We start from the raw sequence: 21,026 nt of genomic DNA, 5'->3' as shown, positions 1-21,026 counted from the left end.
ATTAAAGACAAATATACTACGGAGTATATTAATAGTTAAAGCCCAACAAGATTCTAGAAATTATTCAACATTTTAAATTACTCAACATTTATTTATTTATTTATTTATGGTGATAGAATATAGGCCGGTTTTGTTAACATGTGACATAAAAATATAAGATACAAGGTTGAAAATTAAAAAGTAATAACTAATCTTAAATTTTTCTTTCAAAGGATTTTTTTAGCTTATGTTTTATCTTCATTAAATTAAATATAATTCATTTTTATAAAATAAAAAATCATTTTTATTGAATATTGTAATACGCTCTTAGAATAACCAGTAACTTTTATAACCAATTTTTGCGACTGGATGAAGATTTTTTATCATCACGTTTACAAATCATAAACAATCACATACCATTTATTTAACAAGTTACAAATCAAAATTGATTAATTACATTTTAGAAGGCTAGAACTTGATAATGAAAAGTAAGGAGATACTTACTACACTAAAATGTAATTATTAAGTATTGATGTTTTTCCTATTTTTTCCCTTAAATACTCCTATAAAACTTCCATAAGAAAAAAAAAAACCTAATCAATATTAACAATTTTTTTAATTTAATTGATATAAATTCATTTATTTTTTTGTTGAACGACATCTAACTTAATTATTTCCTATATGCCTTCGTATCATTTTTTTTCTTATTACATTATTTCAATTTATCTAGCCAGCATATTATGTTTATCCTTATCTGAGTAACGTTTTAAGTAACTTATATTCACATTGTGTGTTGTATATATCTCTATATTCTATTTCTATATAAATAAAATAATATAAATATCATTATCAAAATATTATAAATATAATAATATTAATATAATAATTTATATATATCTTATATCTCATTATAAATTTAAGAACTCAATTTCATAACTCCCATCATTTGCAGTCTCTGCTTCAAAAATTCAAACGTGATAATCAAATATATGGGTGTTTATCGTTTAATTTTTTCGGTTTTTTGAATCTTTTGGGCAATCGAAAATCGAACTGAAGACCGAATTCAAAAATGAAACCTAACCGAAATTAAAACCTGGATTCGATTCGGTTAAAACCGGAAACCATGAAAAAAATTAGATTCACGGTAGTTTAATTGTGGCATTACCGGTATGTTAATTATTTACAACCTAAAACAATGATGTAATATTAAATTATTAAGAACTCGATAATTTATTAATATTTACAGTTTAATTATGACGTTTATTGCTTCTGTCATTAGAAAGAAAAAAAAATATTTTCAGTAAAATAATTATAATATGAACTACAAAATCGTCGTATGGGTAAGAGCCGATTTAGATGATTGAACCCAAACTATAATGACGTTAAGACAAAAATGTATATTATATGTATTGAATTTTTTGACATCCGTTTTAAATTCGTTTTCGGTTTAACCGAATTCATAATTTTCATTTCGAATTCGGTTTCAGTTTGTGTCCATCCGAAAAAGTAAATTTGATTTGATTTTTTTCCAGTTCAATATCCGTTTGATTTTCGGATTTTTCGTTTCAAATTAAATCAAATCTAAACACCATTCATTTAAATCATATTTTAATACTATTTTCTGAAATGTAATTAAATTTTTTGAAATGAATAATCAGTTTTCGAAATGAAAATTGAAACACCTCCCTAGTTTTTCTCAAAGATTTCATTTACATTGCAAGGAAATGACTTATAATAGGAATTTGAGATCATTGTCACATTAGTTTTATTTTCTTAATTATTAATAGCTTATATACGTACCATTATGTTTTTACAATGTATTAAATTAATGTATGCTCCTTTTATATGAAAGTGTATACTAACTTTAATTTCTTAACTGTTAACATTTAAATTTATTATTACTCATTAGTTTAATCTAATGTTTATCTTTCACACAGATATATAATTTAAAAATAGACTAGTAGTAAATTAAATGCATTTTAATATGCAAAAAAAAAAAAAAAAAAAAAAAAAAATAAATAAATAAATAATGCATTTTACTATGTATCAACTTGCTACATTATGATGATAACTTTGATTGTCATTATATTCTTACGATATTTGTCACTCATTCAAATTTAATATATGTAGTAATTTTTTGTTCTATCAATAATTCTTTGTACCATTCATTCTACTCAATTACTCCGTATATATTATAACACATGAACAAATCAAAAATCATAACTAAAATATAGTAGAAAATTAAATAATACATGTCACAATTTCAAGCTATTATTATTTACAACTATTCTTAAGATCAAAAATCGTTTTTCACACACAAAAATTTAAGTGAATTTATTTTTTATAAATAATACTTTACCTTAAAAAAAAGGTAAAATCGTAACTTTTTAAACAAGAATATATCAAAATGAACGCCCTTCGAGGCTAAAAACACGAATGAAGACAGCGATAACCCAACTGGTTTTCCTCCACACCAAATCCCTATAAAACCCCTCTCACCACAATCAACAAACACCTCGAATCACCAAATCATTCACATTTTATCTCTCTACACTCCCCAAATCGTTCCGTTCCGTTCCGTTCCGTTCCGTTCCGTTCATTTTTTATTTTTTATTTTATTTTTTATTTTGTTAAATCTAATGGCACCACCGGCGCCCGGCATCAACCGTTCCTCCAGCGACGGCGGTACAATCATACTCAACAAGTATCAACTCACTAAACTTTTAGGTCGAGGTAGTTTCGCTAAAGTCTACCACGGCCGTTCACTAATAGACGATTCCTCGGTTGCCGTTAAAGTAATCGAGAAACCGTCTATTGCTGATCCGTCAATGGAGTCGCTACTCGTACGCGAAGTTGCGGCTATGAGACGATTAAATCATCCGAACATATTAAAATTACACGAAGTTTTGGCTACAAAAACTAAGATCTATTTAGTAATGGAACTCGCTTCAGGCGGCGAGCTTTTCACGCAGCTAGCGCGCCGTGGACGGATGAAGGAATCTACTGCTAGGCGGTTTTTTCAACAGATTGTTTCTACGCTTAATTTTTGTCATCAAAACGGCGTCGCACATCGAGATCTGAAACCGCAAAACTTGTTATTAGATGAGAACGGTAATTTGAAGATATCAGATTTCGGTTTATCGGCGTTACCTGAATCACATAAGGATGGATTACTACATACGGCGTGCGGAACTCCGGCGTATACAGCACCGGAGATCATTCGGCGGAAAGGCTACGACGGATCTAAGGCGGATGCGTGGTCGTGTGGAGTTATACTTTTTATTTTCTTAGCAGGTTATCTTCCTTTTGACGATAGCAATTTAGCTAATATGTACCGGAAAATTCATCTGCGAGAGTTTGTGTTTCCGGATTGGATAGCGAAGCAACCGCGGATTATAATTCAGAAGCTTCTGGATCCGAATCCGAAAACACGGATGAGTTTCGATACTTTAATGAGTCTACCGTGGTTTAAAAAATCACTGAAACCGGATCCTAGTTTAGAACCAGATCACTACGATGATTCACAATCGGAGTCGGAGACTGAAACTAATGGTGATGAATTGAACTCGATCAAATACAAAACGAAGATGAACGCGTTTGATTTGATATCTATGTCGTCCGGACTTGATTTGTCAGCTATTTTCGAGGAGAAAATTGTGCGAAAAGAGAGACGGTTTACGTCAACTGCAAGTGTGGCGGAGATCGAAAAAAGAGTGGTGGAAGTTGGGGAAAAATTAGGTTATAGAATGAAGAAGATGAAGGATAAAGATAATTGGAATAAAGATGTGGTTGGATTAGTAAAAGGAAGAGTGGTTGTGTTGGCTAAAGTGTTGGAGGTGGCGGTTGAGTTATTGTTGGTTGAGATGACGGTGGTTAGCGGCGGCGGTGGTGAAGGTTTTAGTGACGGTGAATGGGAGGAAATGAAATTAGGGTTTGAAGATGTTGTGGTGTCATGGTATTGTTAGTGATTGAAATTGAGACTGATTGTTACTGAAAGTTGTAAATATTTTCAGTTAATGTTGAGTAGGTTTTGTTTATTTGATTTAACACAAAATTGGATGACTCAAAATTGTAGTGATTTAGAATTCATGAATCCATATTTGTTCTTCTTGTCTTGTTTGTAAACAATTTTCAACTTATTTTATCTAATAATATAAAAAATATAAAATAATGTAATAATAATAAGGAAGTGATTGATTAATTTATTTATGTGTTTTTTATATGCTTCTAAATTCAATAATGGGTTTTGTTGGTGAAGCATTTGGTTTTTAAATTGAGTTGCATGCATTTTTCATTTCATCAAATTTGTCAATATACACATGTACACAACCTCAAATTTTTCATACACTAACCAAATCAATTTTTTTAGACTATTTTACCCTTCTTAAAAATGTGTACTTTTTTAGATCATTTTACCCTTCCTAAAATGTGTGATATGGAGTAAGTTTAAGTAAGAAAGGATAAAATGGTCTAAAAAATTAATTTGGTTGTGTATGAAAAATTCGAGGTCGTGTATATATCACATCCTTTTTGATAATGATTTGATAATTGCCAGTAAAATGGAAATAATAATTATTTATAAAAAAAGTGATTACCCTTGTTTTTTTCTAGATTGAAAAAATCCATTACTAAAATAGGGGGTTGCGATCTTTTTTTTTTCCTTTTCAGAACACTCTTCTAAAAATGCAAGGTTATATTAAAAGCCTAAATCACGAGTTCACAACGAGCATAGAGGATCCAGTGTTGCGAAAAAATAATTTGACTCTAAACTTAATACATATTGTTTTTGCAACAATACATAGTTTCGTTATATAAGTTAAACAGTGTTTCGGTAGTTTATAATTACAATCTGTATAACGATGTTGCCGATGCATAAGATTAAAACGATATATCCAATGTCTTAAAATTACAATACTATTGTTTACTTTTACTATATTACGAGTTACGAGTGTAAAATTATAGACAATATGCGATATGCAGGTTCATCTTCAAGGCAATACAATGATGAACGAAACATATAAGCATTAAGCAATATCTATTTGAATTAGTGTTTCAACTAACAAATACTAAAAATCAACAAAGACAAAAAATTATATGCAATTTGGTACACGAGTTATCTTGTCAAACAGAAATTACCTTATCTTACCTTTTATTATTTGAAAACAAAAGTGAAAAACATGATAGAATTCACCAACTGAATTTTGATCTATATTTGTTTTCCTTTATACACAATTTTCCCAAAAGGTTATGAATTCCATCACAAGGATAAAAAAAAATTATATAAGCATATTAACACAAATAAGTTACTCAAATTACATTGCTTCGGTGTTACAGGTTCTAGATCGACGGTGCATAGTTCATGGTCATATGTGCGTACCAATTATGAGACTTTGATACAGAAAAGGGTTGAGATTCTACAAGAATTTGCTAGATTAAATAATAAAAAACAATGAAAGATAACATTTGATATCATTTAGTTATGAGACAGATAACTGCAAATGAGAAAAGGTAACTAATTATTTGGAACTTATGTGAAGCACACCTAATATCTGAGAGAAATTAAGGTGTACAAGCGTGGGTTATTCTCTCAATAATTGCTACTAAAAAAACCTTATCTAGTAACACTACAACACTTAACTTTAAGGTTCCATCTAACCATATCAATTATTTGTCCACCTTATAGTTTTTCATTTCTCAAATGATTCATATGAAATATGTTACAACTCTTGGTTAAAAACTTTTTTCTTCAATTATAAACACAAAACCACTAAACTTTTGAATATTTATGAATTTAGGTTAGCTGCTTTGTTGACATTACAACTCAGCCACCATTGTACAAATGATGATGACATGTAATGCCAGGTGACAATTAACAAGATTATGATTAATTTATAATTATGCACTTGTAAAGATAACAACTACAAAAGACACGTTAACTTGCAAGCTGTTTTCTAAATATACAGTACCTACTAGATGACATGTTTTCCTATTAGTGTGGACACAAAATACAGAGGCTAAATGAGTATTTTGTAAGCTGATACATGGTCTAGTATTATGTAAGCAATAGCACTCTTAGTTGATAGCATGATGGAACCAGCAGCATGTAGACCCAAAACATGAACCCTTTGTGTGACCAGCTATATAACCCGCTCATTTTGTCACCTCTTAAAATATACAATTATCTTAGATTCTACAACTACCAGTTTAACAGGAAATGAAAGAAAAAATAATTTAAGAGCAGAGAGATCAGATAATTTCTTAATTACCATTTCTCCACAACAATATCGTCATGCTTAACATGAAGCGATATAGGTATATTATACATTCTTGTATCAGGTATGTATAAGTAACAATCAAAGTATCTTAAGTGTATGAGCTTAAACAAACATGAAAACTTACATCATCATTCAATGCTGTATATTTTTGATGGCATATTACTTTTATTACCAACTGTCACTACAGTTACAGCCTTAGCCATACTCAAAGCTGATTAACAATTCTATAACTCTTGTCTCAATTTCCATGAGTTAAACGCTTCGTCCAAATCACTAACTCTTTATATAGCTTCTAGATTAGTAGGAATACACCTACCATACTTCGCCCATTTCTTTGAACAGTTGGTGAGCAAATTCTCCTTCCTTGACCACACTTTGTCATTTCGTCAAACACTTTGTGTGCATTTTTCAAATAAAGTTTTTTTTTTTTTCCTGGATGTCATCTGGGTGAAATTTTGCTATAGTTTTTTTTTTTTTTTTTGGTCAAAATTAGATGGTTTTTGAAGTGGAATTTTGTGTTTCTTAATGAGTTGGTATTGTAGTGAAGAACCACCACCATTGATGTTGGTTTTGAGGTGTTGAGTGAATAAAAAAAGGGTAAACAAAATTTGTATCTATATGTTGAAGTTTTACAAACATTGCTTATAGTAATGAATGAACCATTGGTACATACTGACTTCAATCCTTTTGTTGCAGTTATAAGTAATTTGTAAGCAAACGAAACGAATTCAAACTACGTGAACCAATATATAATCGGATATAATATTGGAAAAGTAAGAAGTAACAAAAAGCCGTTCTAGCTCAGTTGGTAGAGCGCGTGGCTTTTAACCACGTGGTCGTGGGTTCGAGTCCCACGGATGGCGTATTTTTGATATACGAAAGCTCTGTTTTTTTTAGCAAAAATAACAAGAACATTTTTATAACAGAAAGAAAACGAAACGAATTCAACAAGAACATTTTTATAACAGAAAACGTTTTCGAAAAGAAAACGTTTTCGAAAAGAAAACGAAACGAATTCAACGAGAAGTACAAAAATTGGAACCTCGACGAGGCTCGAACTTAGAAAGCGGCTAACGATGAACTACGAAAAATATGTGTTTTCAGTTTAATCAAAGGTAATAGTGTTTGAAATTAGATGACAAAATTATATCATTACATAAGGATTATTCTTTTTTCCAGGTAAAACTTTGGCCACTGACATATAAAAGTTACTGAACTTTGAAATCAACATCATCTACTCCGAATATGACAGAAATTGCGCCAGAAAATAAGCGAATAAAAAATATCATGATTGAGTGAGTTTATCCAGGTCCAAAACGTAGAAACAGCAATTCTACTTGCAGTACTTCTTAAACCAAACTCCAATGTTAACAAAGCTTTCGAAGTCTGATTGTGGCCTGCAACACACAAACCATAAATCAATAACGAATCTTCGGATTGAGAGATATAATAAGCAGATCAAATGAGGTAGCAAATATATTGAGTCCAGTATTTTCAGATTAAAATTTGGATAACACTTGAGTAGTTGGGTGTCATAAGTATTCACATTCACATAAATTGATGAAAATAGGATGATAATGTGTTATTAAAGATACAAAATTACTATTTGGCCGAGTGAAACTGAGTGAGCAAACGAAAAAGATAAATTTTAAAGATCATTTCAACAACAAAAAGATAAATTTTGAAATTAAATATTATTTTTTAGCTCCGTTAGCAGAGCGCGTGGATTTTAACCACGTCGTTGTAGGTCCAAGTCCCATGGACGTTGAGTCAAACTGAGTAAGATTAATTTGCTATTTCAGAGAGTGAAAAGTTAACCTAATTTTCAAGTTTTGGGTACAATTCTCCACCTTTAATAGTTCAGGGTAGAAGACCCGGTTAACAAAATACGGGGTAGTAAGATGCATTTTGATTTTTGACCATACTATTTTAGCTTATATTGGTAGCACAATGTACACAATCTGGAATGCAACATCGGATTTAAAAAGCAATCAACTACTTGACCAAATATCTAAATTTATACAGTTAAGATGATATATGAGTAGTTTCGCAACAAACCAAACGTTAGCATTTTGTTTAGAGGAAATGACTAGTTTTATTTGTGATGCAGATAGAGTTCATATTGTTAACTATGTAAAAATATGCATTATATTGTTTTGAAAGATAATGATACCTGCTAATAGGATGATTATCTTCAGGGAACACTATAAGTTTGACCGGAACTCCTTTTTCCTTCAATGCGCGTGCATACTAGTCGCATCATAAATACAATTCACATTAATATCTATGACAGGATGAAAAAAAAAAAAAATACAAATAATATGTAATATGTATACTTATAACTAAAAATTAAAAAGTTTCAAAATTTTCATAAGGTCCATTCCTTCATTTCACATCTTTATTTTATGGGTCCAAAATTTCACATATATTCATCATCACATCTCCGTGGGACCCAAAGAAGATGAATAACAATAGTACTTACTTGCAATCCGTTTGTCACTGGGACACGAAGGTCTTTAGCACCTAAGAGGAACAACGTCGGAGTTTTGACCTGGAAATATCAAATAGTCATTCAAAAAGCTTAATCTCAAACATTAGATTATCTTGAACAACACTTATGGTTTTCTGTTACATGTAAATTAGTTCAATTTATCAACACTAGATATTGATTGATTATTGCAACTTCAAACGAACAGATTATATTTAAATTTAATGTAACGAGCAGTGAAACATACATGTGAAATATGTGACATAGGAGATTTTTCATGAAAAGCCGAAAGAATTTGAGGTGTTTGGGCTTCCGTATAACTAGAAATCCCTTCGGTTCCAAACGTCTCCACAAAACACCAATCGGGTATATCAGATGTACCGACCATCAAACCAAGATTACAAACGGGGTTCCTAGCAGCAGCTGCAGCAAATTTATCCGGTGCCTGAAGAATTCGTAGCACGAATAAGTAGTCACTACACGCGGTGTATAATATAATAACCAGAGGAGAAACTAACTTTAATCAATACCTGGCCAATTAAGTGTGTAGTTAAGAAACCACCATGGGACCCACCAAGCACAGCTATTTTCGATGGATTTGCAAGTCCCATGTCAATTGCATGGTCTATAGCCGTAAGGACATCGTTAACATCCTTCAATCAAGCAGAGCAAATATTTGTCAAATAGTCAATTAAAATGAAATTCCTTTAAAATCGGAACAAACTAAAATAATACTCCGTAATATTGAGATTCTTGAACTTTTAAAATTCAAACAGAAAATTAATAACTTGACTAGCTTGCCGTTACTAACATTAGAAAAATAATCAAGGACTGTAATAAGGGCAATGGGAGTAAAAAAAAAAGGTAGAACTGCCTAAAACAATAACTACCGTTCTAGATTGGCATATAATTATAATTATTTATCTATAAAACATGAGCAGACTATAAAAAAAAATTGTAATATATTAATTAATCAATACATGTAAGGAAAGGCACCTGTGATCCAATTTTCCCCAGAAGTGATTGTAATGCTTCCTCACCAAATCCAATTGAACCTCTGTAAAAATATGAAATAATTAAACAAATAAATACCGTAAAATAATAATTAGCGGATTATCAATCTTTTTTTATAGACTATTACGCTTCGTTCCCTCCATTAGGAAATTATGGTATTTGAATAATTTGCCACAATAGTTTGAATAAAAAAAACAATGATTTCTAGCATGCAAAAGCAAGAGCAGTCTACTACAATACATAGTTGTTAGACTCTTACAAGTCGAGTCAAATTATCCTAAAACGAGGAGACTCGGACTCAGACTCTTAGAAGGATTACAATCATCGAATATTTAGAAGTGGAAGACGTGCCTGTAATTCACGATTAACAAACTATAGCCAACTGAAGCAAGAAATCCCAAGCTCTTTGAAAAGCTCGATAACGAAACACCATGTGGGCCACCATGAAGGATTACAATCATTGGATCACATGCGTCACGCTTCGTTTTTGAGGATACATATATCGCTTCGATAGGTTTGCTGGCACCTATAACGGAAAATGTTACAGGATGATGATTAAATGCATATCAAACAAGAATACTTGTGTGCCTATAAGGTTGTGAATGTTAAAATATACGAGTCCATATTGAAAATGTATATAAATTCAAAGAATACTTGTGTGCCAAACGCTTAAACTGGATTAAGCCATTTTCTGGGCCATCTTATTTATTTCAATATAACATAAATGCACCACATAGATTGACATTTGTTGCTTCTACGACAGTACAAATGGGACCCGCAAAATGATAGTAAAAATCTCATTACATACAGCCTCTATATCAAAATGGAAAGAATAATGAATTTTAATACTTTTGAGGATTGTACCTTTTGAGAGGTTATGTGAGCCATTCTTGACGGGTATCTTGAATATGTCGAATTTTAGAGATGAAAGTAACGATTTGACCTGTTTATACCATATCAAAGTACTTTTACAATTACTAATAAAATAAACACATAATTTGTCACCAATAAACACATAATTTGTTACCAAAGAACTTCGAATAGTAGTAAGATTAACATACTTTCTCTTGGGATTCAGATGTAGGCTTCATAACATCTAACCAGCGCCACGTGGCATCTTTAGATTCCACCTCATCTAGACTACCATATTTGATTTGAGGTACGTCTGTAAGACTGCTAGACACTTCAAACCAAAACAGAAAACCAAAAGTATTTGTTTAGCGAAAATCTCTAACAAATTTAATCACGTAATGCGAAAGATTAGCTTAATCTAATACCGGCAAGGACGTTGTTGCCGTCAAGTGAAAGTAGACTCCACGAATGAGTCGAATCACTAGGAGTGATTCTTGAAACTTTCCCACTGCAAATAGATAGTAATATTTCAGTTAGAAAACATAGAGCGCAACGGGAACATTGTTAAGGACGAGTCTAAACAATATTATATATAAAATAAATAGACCTTAGCACGTTTACAGATATTATAACTCCGGTGCTGCCCCAAATGGAAGATAAGATCATGGTACATCCATCCGAAAGCCAAGGTTTACTGAGCACGTCGAAACAGTACATCCCGGGGAAGCAATTATCCTCGGGACACATCACAACAGGAACCTAAATATATTGACGGTGTGTAAGTTCCAAATATAAGATGACAAAAAACAGCATGTTTTAAATGCTTTCATGATTTATGTTCAGACTCTTCAGAGATCGATATAACATTAGAATTGGCAGTTAATAGATATAACATATCAACTTACGACATCAATAATCTTGGAAGGACTTGGTGCTCCTTCATTGGTCCATTCGATTTTATGAAGAGACTGTGTAGCAGAATGGGCCCCAGTATCTATACAACTTTTGGCAGAAAAAAACACAAGAAACTTTCCATCTGGGCTGAAAATCGAAGAAATAGTTATTGATTCCTCCACTGCACAATCTACCATGTTTACATCAAACAAGGAAACGGAAAACTTACGTGAATCTAGGTAGAAAAGCATTACTCGTGTCTCGACTCACATTTACCAATGAAACATCATCTTTAGCATTATCTGTAGAATCCGACCCAAATAACGGAGCTTTTACAACGTAAATGGCACAAGGCCGATTATAGCAATAAATCATTCCGAATTTCCTAGTGTCTGAAGGCCACCCGACGAAAACAAGATACTCATGTAACCCGTTTACGGTTGGCGCCCAAACAACTTGTCCAACACTCAGTGACCTCCCAATTCCATTTACCGCACGAACATCTCCACTGCAAAAAAAAAAAAAAAAATTAAATAAATAAATAAATACAATAAAGTTCATATCGGGAGTTCTCATATTGACAAGGTTGCAAAAATACTACTCGGGAGTACTCTCGGATGCTGACTAAGTTTGACTTTGACCAATTTTGACCAAATTTGACTATTTTTTGAGTAATTACGAGTTTTGGCCGAGTTTTGACCATTTTCCGAGTAAACTCGAGTTTGACTAAGTTTGACCGAGTACTTCCCGACCTTCAAAAACTACTCGCCGAGTAATTTCAAGTTCTGCAACACTGCATATTGACACAATATGGTAAAGGCCCGCCCAACCTGTTAATATTCAGGACAAATAAAGCAGGCTGTCGTTTTCCAACATAGGCTTCACCCCATTCGTCTTCCCAATCCCCTTGACCTTTCCAACTACTACAGTCTTTATCAGTTGAATCGGACCCACCATCCTTTTTGTAACCGAAATCGTTGAATGTCGGTTTTCGAACAGCCGGTTCCTCCGCAACGTACGCAATTAAACTTTCATCTGAGCTCCATGAAACTCCCTCAAACCTAATCAACACAACTTATTCATAATTAATACAATTTATTCATAATTAATATTGAAATACATGCACCACCTAATATATGCTTAACTTTGGAAGTTTGTTTACAACTTACCATCCATCTGCATACACCGAACCATGCACGGATTGAGGAACACGAATCTCCTTCTCTAACTGAGACAGACCCCATATTTCAAACAGAGTGGGCGAATCGTTTTCGGGATTTCGTACTATGAGAAGTTTTGAGCCTGATGGCGATGGAACCATCAGAGATGCGCCCGTAACTTCCATTGGAAATGGGGACCACTCAACGTTTAATGCACCATTAGAATCTTCAGATATGACACTGGATAACATAAGTTTCTTCTTCTTATTCGCTAAAAGATTCGGTTGGCTCATTGAAAACATTATTCGAGTCCCCACACCTGCAATTTATTTCACGACAAAACACAAATTGTAGCATTTATTAAAGGTGAAATAACAGTCTTTGGATTTTAAATATTAAGTGTTGTTTATTGTGTATACCGTTGGAGGACTTAAAGGTCCATGCTTTGTCAATGGTAGATAAGCTTGTGAATTCTTTATACAATTTAGATTGAGAAACGTATTCATCTTCGATGAATGAATCGAGACCAACTGTAGATTCCTTTGCGGGGCTAACTCCTACGGCATCCATTCTTGAGCGAATTCGGACGTGTGTACTATAAAATCAACCCGTAAAAGAAACTTATTGGCAAATGATCAGGCCTAACAAAAAGGGGGACAAAAAAAATGTAATCGAGTCTTTCAACTTCTTTGTTTCTTTTAAATACTATACCAAAACAAGATGAAGGTACACTATTTGTCTAATCATTATAATCATATATAATCACTCCCTCCACACATTCATGCTAATTATGTAATTAATAACCAAAAGTCCATTGAGCAGTATCCATTATTAACACTAGAAGAGTCAAAATCAAGAAAGTCCAAAATCAAGAAAGTCAGAGTAAAGCTAAAGTGTAAAATTAGGCACAAATTTCACATAATCAATCAAGAAACAACATGTAAGTTGAATTGAATAAAAACCCATATAAAAGATAAGAGCTTTAAAGGCATATAATCATACCCAAATGAAACCAAAACCCAAACATACACAGAGTGAATTTGATGCGTACCGTAATTGAGATGATGATCGAAGAAGGGGTTTGGGGAAATGTAATGAAAATGGAGATTGTGTAATTAGTGTAGAATAAGAGTAGTAAGATTGTGGAGTTAAGATAGGAGTGTTTGTTATGTATCGTAGCAGCATCTATCTAATCTCGTTTTTAAATCCTTCGATTCTTACCTTTGACCCACTCAATGCTTTATAAGCTGAATTTTTTTTTTTTTTTTTTTTTTTTTTTTAAAAAGGAGTTCACCCGATAAAGACAAAATTGTCAAAATCGTCGCTGTGTTTATTATATTTAGCCCAATTCGTCCCTGTATTCTTAAAGCTGCATTATCCATCCTTATTTGCATTTTGGTGAACCAAATTGGTCCCTGTTCAAACGGCTGTTAACAGCCCCGTTAATAAACACCATGTGCCAGTCACGTGTCTAATAACTGGTTAAAAATAAAGAATTCCCAAATTGATTTCCAGAATTAAACCCTAATATCGTTCGTTTCCTTCTGCTCCTCAAATTCACCTGATTCCTCCTTTGAACTAATGGCTGTTTATTGTGTTTGTGGCAGCAAGGGAATTATTCGCACGTCTGGTACTTTGAGGAATCCTGGTCGCCAATTTTATTGCTGTTCTAGAAAGGTAATTAGCTACTTTTTTACAATTTTTTGTTCGTCGATTAGCCTTATGTCACAGATAAGTGACATGTTAATTGTTAATTTACAGGTAGGAGGGAATTGTGGCTTCATTGTATGGGTGGATCCTCCTTTGGAAGATATCATACAACAAAAAGAAGTTGAATTGCTAAGATGGAAGAAAATAGCTTTTTTTAGTTGGTTTTGTTTAATTTTGTTTTGGTATTTTAATTAGATTGTATCTGAATTGTAATGGGATTAGTTTGATGACTTATGTAACTGACGATTTGCAATTGAATAAAAATTTATGTTACTGTCATTGTTACTCAAAACTCTCATGTATTTTGATTAGTCAATCGTATTGTGATTGGTTTTGTTACTGTCATTGTTAGTCATTATATGCAGTCAATTGGATTGTGATTGGTTTCGAATTAATTTATGTTGAGCAGTCAATTGTAATGCAAACTGACTCTTACTCAATTGTTATTTGTAAGACGGATTTGGAATGTATGCAAACTGACCATTACAAGTGTAGTTGTTGTTGACCAACACAAGTCTCAATTGTAATTGTTGTTGACAGTTTTTCACCATTACAACTGTTTTGCATACCTAAATTACAACTGTTTTGCAGACCATTACATATTGACTGTTTTGACATAGTTCACCATTACTTGACTGTTTTGAACATAGTTCACCATTACTTGACTGTTTTGAGGATAGTTGACCAAAACTTGATTGTTTTGAGGATAGTAGAACAGAACAAATGACAGTTGACCATAGTTGACCAAAACAAGTGTAATTGAATACCAAATACCACAGTTGACCATAGTTGACCAAATCACAAAATTCATTATTCATTATTATCATTATAAGTAAATGACATTTAAGCTGCAATAACATATAAGCTACCATAGTTGATCATAGTTGACTAAATAACATATTCATTAATAAAAAAAAAACATGTATTAAAAAAGATCCATTCAACATTCAAACAAAATCCATAAAGTACCATTCAACATTCAAAAAAGATCCATAAAGTACCATTCACCATTCAAACAAGATCCACAAAGTACCAATATCAAAATAATAAAAACATCCAAACAACAATTCCAAAAGATTTCAACAATTAAAATGATTAAAAATGATAAACACCATGACTTAATCAATTATTATACTGTCACCAACTTGACTTTCACTTTGACCAACTTGACTTGTACTTCCATTTGCCTTGTCACAACCCCTTCTATTATGACCTATCTTACCACACTTTTTACATGTTTTTCTTGTCCCAGCTCTTGATAACTTTCCATTCTTGACCATGGGCTGCTCTTGTGCACTCTTGTTTCTTTTTTTCTTTTCAATAGCATCCTCAACTTCATTAGCACTTTTGGTCCTTTTCTTTTTAGGCCTACCTGCTCGTCTTTTATGAGGTGGAGGTAATATTATAGTTGGACAATCACTCTTTGGCCATGAAACAGAACCTGTGATAGGTTCATCACCATCACTAAGTTCTTCACTATCATTGTTTTCACACAACATTTTACCCTTAGTTGCAAAGAAACTTGAACTTAAAGCTAGCTGATTATCAATCTCATCAATCAAACTTCCAGAAGCTAAAGATGTTTCATTATGAACTCTTCCTATAGATGAAATCCCATATTCCACATACACATCAAAGTATTGAAAGTTAGGAATGTAGCTTAACATCTTGACTACATCAGATTGACTAGCTAAAGGATATAGTCCAGCATCCAAATCACTTTCAGGTTTTCTGAAATAATACATAACATCATCCCCAGCATACCCCAATTCCTTTAAAATACCATTTAGCACATCAAGAGAAAATATAGAACATTCAAGCAAATCAATTGGATTCATCAATCCACCAACATAGTTTCGTTTAGGGTTACAGATGAAGTGACCTTGATGATGAACATTAATGGAAAATAGTTCCTTGTATGCATCTGAAATAAAAACAGAAAAAAAAAATTCAAAAATTGGATGTAACAGTACTTTCTGATCAAAACCAATGAAGAAAAAAAAATACAGATAATTCGTTACTAACCATAAACAAACTTGTGATTATAATCGCACTCTTCAGGTCGTTTAATCCAACCATGCTGCTCTGACATTGTTGTGGAGAATTATGATGTTCAGAGTTTGGTGAACGTACGTATGAAACAAAATAAACCCTAAGTAGAATATGAAGCGGTTTATAGACACGTGACTGGCACATGGTGTTTATTAACGGGGCTGTTAACAGCCGTTTGAACAGGGACCAATTTGGTTCACCAAAATGCAAATAAGGATGGATAATGCAGCTTTAAGAATACAGGGACGAATTGGGCTAAATATAATAAACACAGGGACGATTTTGGCAATTTTGTCCCCGATAAATATTGGAGTAGTATTTTTATATTTTATTTGTTATTTAACACAATGATAAAAACAAACAACACCTTAAAGTTAACACATCCACATGGTATACTATCATTTTTAAATATTGTATAATGTTAAGAATAAGTGAAAAACATAACTATACACGTTTTATACAAGTATTATTATAATCGTTTAACATACATGATACATGTAATTTCAGTAGTATCATTTATGCAAATTTCATATTAATCTTCAAAAAATATTATATAGATTTTACACAATTTTCATACCCTTTAAATATATATTCCGTATATTAAAAAAATTATAAAATGTTATAACATTTTAACAACATACTTATAAAAACATACTTATAAATCCAATAGAATTTTGCACACAAAATTCGTGAAATGATTTATAACTTTTTTTGGGTAAGCGAGGAAACTCTCCTATAACGGGCACATTGGCTCCCATAAAAGGTAATGATTTATAACTTTATATACACACATGGTTTCAAATAGAAAAATTCATGGCAGTAATTTAAATACAAATATTTTAGTATTTATTAATCACAAAATCATCATCATTTATCATTTAAACAATTAAACAAACACAAAAAATATGGTGTAAACCTGTTATTATACGATACGACAGAATAGAAATGGAAATAGAAAGTAACTGGACCTAAGGAAAAACAAGCCCCAATTACAACCATCTTACTAAATCCAACCCAAACCAAAGCCCAATTCAGTCAGGGTTTCACTTTCACTTTAAACCTACATTTTCGTCAAGACCTTTATTTTTCATATCACCAGTACCATCGCCGGAGGAAAATCAACTTGAATCAATGGCGCCAAAACAAAAAACTCCTCATGGTTCACGAAACCCGGATCTCATCAGAGGTATTGGCAAGTTCTCCCGCTCTAAAATGTACCACAAGAGAGGTTTATGGGCAATCAAGGCCAAAAACGGCGGCGTTTTCCCCCGCCACGACAAAAAACCGGCCGAAGCTCCGGCTGCCGTCAAACCGCCAAAGTTTTACCCCGCTGACGATGTTAAGAAGCCGCTTGTTAATAAGCGCAAAGCTAAGCCTACTAAGCTCAGGTTTGATCGATGATTTATATTGAATGTGATATTTCTATGTGTTTTATTCTTTTTAGGGTTTTGATGAAACGGTGGCGTTTTGATATATTGTAGGGTTAGTATTACACCAGGGACTGTTTTGATAATATTGGCTGGGAGGTTTAAGGGGAAAAGAGTTGTGTTTTTGAAGCAGCTTACTTCTGGATTGCTTCTTGTTACTGGTGAGTGTTCTTTGTAAACATTTGTTCATGTATTAAATTATAATTTTTGATGTTTATTAACGAAATTCTGGAGATAGAAATAGTCGTTTAGGGCTTTGGAATTATGATCGTTGTGATACTTTTGTTATTGCTATTTGTAGTTATTAGTTAGCTTAAATGGGCTTTTAATCCCGTGTTGCTAATATGTTCTGTGTGAGTTTTGGATTAAAAATGTAACTTAATACAGTATTACAAAAATTGGATTCAATTGCAGATAAATTGTTTTTAGATGTCTGTTCTGAGCATTCATAATCAGTCCAAAAATTGGTCAACCCTTGGTCAATGGGAATCGGTGAAAATATTGATTAATCGGTCAACATGAATCTTGGATTAATCGGATTACTTAGCATATCTCGATCAAAGTCAAACTTTGTCAACATCCGAATAATTCCCAAATTACAGTTTACTCCCTCCAAGGTCCCAGATGATTAGTATTCAAATGTGGACTCTCTTTATAGGATGTTCGATACTTAGATAGGGTATGAGAATAACAAATATTGAATACTATTGTATAATTATGTAGTATATACACTTGTATCTTTATAGTGTACCTTTTTTTTTTTTTTTTAAAGCAAGGAAAGGTTGATTTGTGAGAATTAAGCTCATTTCAATGATAATATACCATATAGTCAGTTATATGTTTGTAAATGGTGTATGGTTTCGCAGGTCCCTTCAAGATTAATGGTGTTCCTTTAAGAAGGGTTAACCAATCATACGTGATTGCCACCTCAACTAAGGTTGACATTGCTGATGTAAGCGTTGAGAAGTTTGATGACAAATATTTCTCCAAGCAAGTCGAGAAGAAGAAAAAGAAGGGTGAAGGAGAGTTCTTTGAAGCCGAAAAGGAGGTTTGCCATTTTCCCAACTTTTATCACGATATTTCTATGTTAATGTGAAGTTTGTTTCTATGCATTATAAATAATAATATATAAATAAATAAATTCTAATTAGTTATACTCTTTAATTGATTATTGTCTGAATGTTGAATTTGTGTAGGAGAAGAACCAGTTGTCACAGGACAAGAAAGACGATCAGAAGGCTGTTGATGCAGCATTGATAAAAACAATTGAAGCTGTTCCTGATCTGAAGAGTTATTTGGGTGCCAGATTTTCTTTAAAGGCGGGCATGAAGCCACACGAACTTGTTTTTTAGATAAGAACATCTTTTAAGATTTCAGAATCTGTTTGCATATGTAACTTTCTCGTTTTTCATCATACCCTCGTTGGACCAGATTTAAGATTAATATTTTTAGTTGTACTTTTGGGTTGTTGGACAAAGAAAACTTTATATAGTTACCCGTTTTAACGGTGTTAGAAGTTTTGGACATTTACTTGAAAATATCCTGAGTTGCTTTAGGGATTAACATCCATTTCTTGTGGATATCTTTGCTGCTGTGGTCCTTAGATTTTCATAATCATCAACTTGATCATGGATTCATAATTTAAAGTAAAAATTGTTGTCGGGTAATCTGTTAAAACAAATTACTCTGTACCTTTTATACTATGTCAAAAATGGATGTTCTCTAATTGATATAACTATTTATAAAAGACAATACGCCGTTAGTTCTTAATGTAACGTGGATGATCTTAATGTTTAAAATTGTTGTGCGGTTGAATTTTTTTTTTCTTTTTTTTTTTTGGCAAAAAAACAAAAACTTTATATAAAACTTGAACTCAAAAAGAGACAAGAAACCGAGCAAACAAAGAAAACCACCACGACAGAGGATCGGCGACAGAAAAACATAACCAAACCAAGACAAGAAAGACGTTAACTCAAACCGAACATCACCGTATTATTGTTGCGCGGTCGATACCTTACTATAATGAACATTAATTAAATCCTGTTAAGTCACCTCACATACCTCACATGCCAAGCACATAGAGAGCATTTTTGTCATTTCATCATCCTTCATCACCTGTATCTTCATCTCAATTATCTTCATCTGATCATCTTTATGTCCCTACTAGAAATCCTTAACCTACTTCTTAATTTTCAATAACACCTACAATTTACAAACACCACATCAAATCAAATTTTTAAGTTCTACCAAATTAGAATTTACAAGGGTTATGTATACCAAGTTTTTAAGTATGAGGGTTATATCTAACTTTTTTGTACATCTTAAAATTGGTTTGGGTTATTCAGGTTAATTATTGCATATTACGTTAAATCCAGATTATATTATTTTTGTTCGGTGAAAAGTAATATCGGTTTCCTGAAAGAATAAAAAAATAAAAATAAATGGTTAGCTATTACTGTGGAGGGTTGGCTCTTAATATATACATTTCCTAAAAGTTGTACGTTGAAACTAATTAAATCATTTTAATTTTAATGTGATTAATTGGATAATGGTGGTACGGAGTGTTCAAAACCGGATATCCGAAAATTCGGATATCCGAAAATCCGGATAGTGGATTTGGCCATCCGATATTCGAATCCGAAATTTCGGATACCCGATTTTCGGATACCCGATTTTCGGATATCCGAAATTTCGGATTCGGATATCGGATTATCCGAATATCCGAAATTTTCAAATAAATAAATAAATTTGATATGTTCCTATACTGAAGAAATAACCAAATCTAACTTCATTTTAAGAGATTGGAAGTATCAATTAACAACGGAGTTCTAAGTACGTTGTACCTATTCTAGCAACGAACATTCGGGTTATTTTGATTTTTTGGTGTTAATTATCTCTTCGTTTCTATGTGTTGTTTGTTGCTTATATGTGGCATGTATGTGATTGATACAGAGTATAAGTTAGTTGAAGCCAAAAAGTACAAGAAGAAAAATTGAAACTTTAATAGTTAAAAAAATCAACCCACCTTGAGGAATTGTAAGACCAACCCCTATGGTTAGTTACCCGTCCGTTACCCGCTCATTACCCGTCATTACCCGTAATGAACCATAGGCACGAGCTAGTTACCCGCTTCCACCATGGATTTAACGGAAGTATGAAGGTTGGTTATAGTAAT

At 32.5% G+C, this 21,026-nt stretch overlaps 3 protein-coding genes and 1 non-coding gene across 5 annotated transcripts; 3 read left to right on the top strand and 1 right to left on the bottom strand.

Annotated features, from left to right (window-relative positions):
- The first annotated feature begins 2,507 nt into the window (after positions 1–2,507).
- LOC139851871 (CBL-interacting serine/threonine-protein kinase 7-like) lies at positions 2,508–4,160 on the top strand. The gene has a single exon (XM_071841053.1). It carries the CDS (start codon positions 2,619–2,621, stop codon positions 3,942–3,944), a length of 1,326 nt encoding a protein of 441 aa, XP_071697154.1. The 5' UTR covers positions 2,508–2,618; the 3' UTR covers positions 3,945–4,160.
- Positions 4,161–7,044: 2,884 nt separating this feature from the next.
- On the top strand, positions 7,045–7,117 carry TRNAK-UUU (transfer RNA lysine (anticodon UUU)). Its single transcript has one exon. It is a non-coding gene; the product is annotated as a tRNA-Lys (tRNA).
- Positions 7,118–7,273: 156 nt separating this feature from the next.
- LOC139851402 (acylamino-acid-releasing enzyme-like) lies at positions 7,274–13,847 on the bottom strand. 2 transcript variants are annotated; one of them, XM_071840432.1, is made up of 17 exons: positions 13,714–13,847; positions 13,082–13,257; positions 12,672–12,981; positions 12,333–12,563; positions 11,732–12,010; positions 11,514–11,649; positions 11,216–11,367; positions 11,034–11,116; positions 10,818–10,939; positions 10,621–10,699; positions 10,108–10,282; positions 9,739–9,799; positions 9,273–9,395; positions 8,990–9,187; positions 8,737–8,805; positions 8,428–8,504; positions 7,274–7,651 (listed from the first exon to the last, which is right to left on the bottom strand). In XM_071840432.1, exons 1-17 carry the CDS (start codon positions 13,845–13,847, stop codon positions 7,588–7,590), a joined length of 2,469 nt encoding a protein of 822 aa, XP_071696533.1. In that variant the 3' UTR covers positions 7,274–7,587. The 2 variants fall into 2 exon arrangements, with proteins under 2 accessions (XP_071696533.1, XP_071696534.1); XM_071840433.1 differs by having other exon boundaries at positions 13,082–13,303; positions 13,714–13,835.
- Positions 13,848–17,500: 3,653 nt separating this feature from the next.
- On the top strand, positions 17,501–19,375 carry LOC139852146 (large ribosomal subunit protein eL6-like). The gene is made up of 4 exons (XM_071841373.1): positions 17,501–17,812; positions 17,906–18,012; positions 18,718–18,899; positions 19,048–19,375. Exons 1-4 carry the CDS (start codon positions 17,556–17,558, stop codon positions 19,201–19,203), a joined length of 702 nt encoding a protein of 233 aa, XP_071697474.1. The 5' UTR covers positions 17,501–17,555; the 3' UTR covers positions 19,204–19,375.
- The last annotated feature ends 1,651 nt before the right edge of the window (positions 19,376–21,026 follow it).

The sequence above is a fragment of the Rutidosis leptorrhynchoides genome, chromosome 6, assembly GCF_046630445.1.
Source record: "Rutidosis leptorrhynchoides isolate AG116_Rl617_1_P2 chromosome 6, CSIRO_AGI_Rlap_v1, whole genome shotgun sequence".
Taxonomy (NCBI): Eukaryota; Viridiplantae; Streptophyta; class Magnoliopsida; order Asterales; family Asteraceae; genus Rutidosis; species Rutidosis leptorrhynchoides.
Note: the sequence above shows the minus strand (reverse complement) of the source record. Positions and strands in the feature narration are given on the sequence as shown.

Excerpts from the sequence above, each read along its gene's own strand:
- LOC139852146 (XM_071841373.1), top strand. The coding sequence starts at position 17,556 with ATGGCGCCAAAACAAAAAACTCCTCATGGTTCACGAAACCCGGATCTC. Across the intron at positions 17,813-17,905 it reads GCTAAGCCTACTAAGCTCAG|GGTTAGTATTACACCAGGGA; the intron begins GTTTGATCGATG and ends GATATATTGTAG. Across the intron at positions 18,900-19,047 it reads TCTTTGAAGCCGAAAAGGAG|GAGAAGAACCAGTTGTCACA; the intron begins GTTTGCCATTTT and ends GAATTTGTGTAG.
- LOC139851871 (XM_071841053.1), top strand. The coding sequence starts at position 2,619 with ATGGCACCACCGGCGCCCGGCATCAACCGTTCCTCCAGCGACGGCGGT.
- LOC139851402 (XM_071840432.1), bottom strand. The coding sequence starts at position 13,847 with ATGCTGCTACGATACATAACAAACACTCCTATCTTAACTCCACAATCT. Across the intron at positions 10,700-10,817 it reads CATCTGAATCCCAAGAGAAA|GTCAAATCGTTACTTTCATC; the intron begins GTATGTTAATCT and ends TGGTATAAACAG. Across the intron at positions 7,652-8,427 it reads GATAATCATCCTATTAGCAG|GCCACAATCAGACTTCGAAA; the intron begins GTATCATTATCT and ends TGTGTGTTGCAG.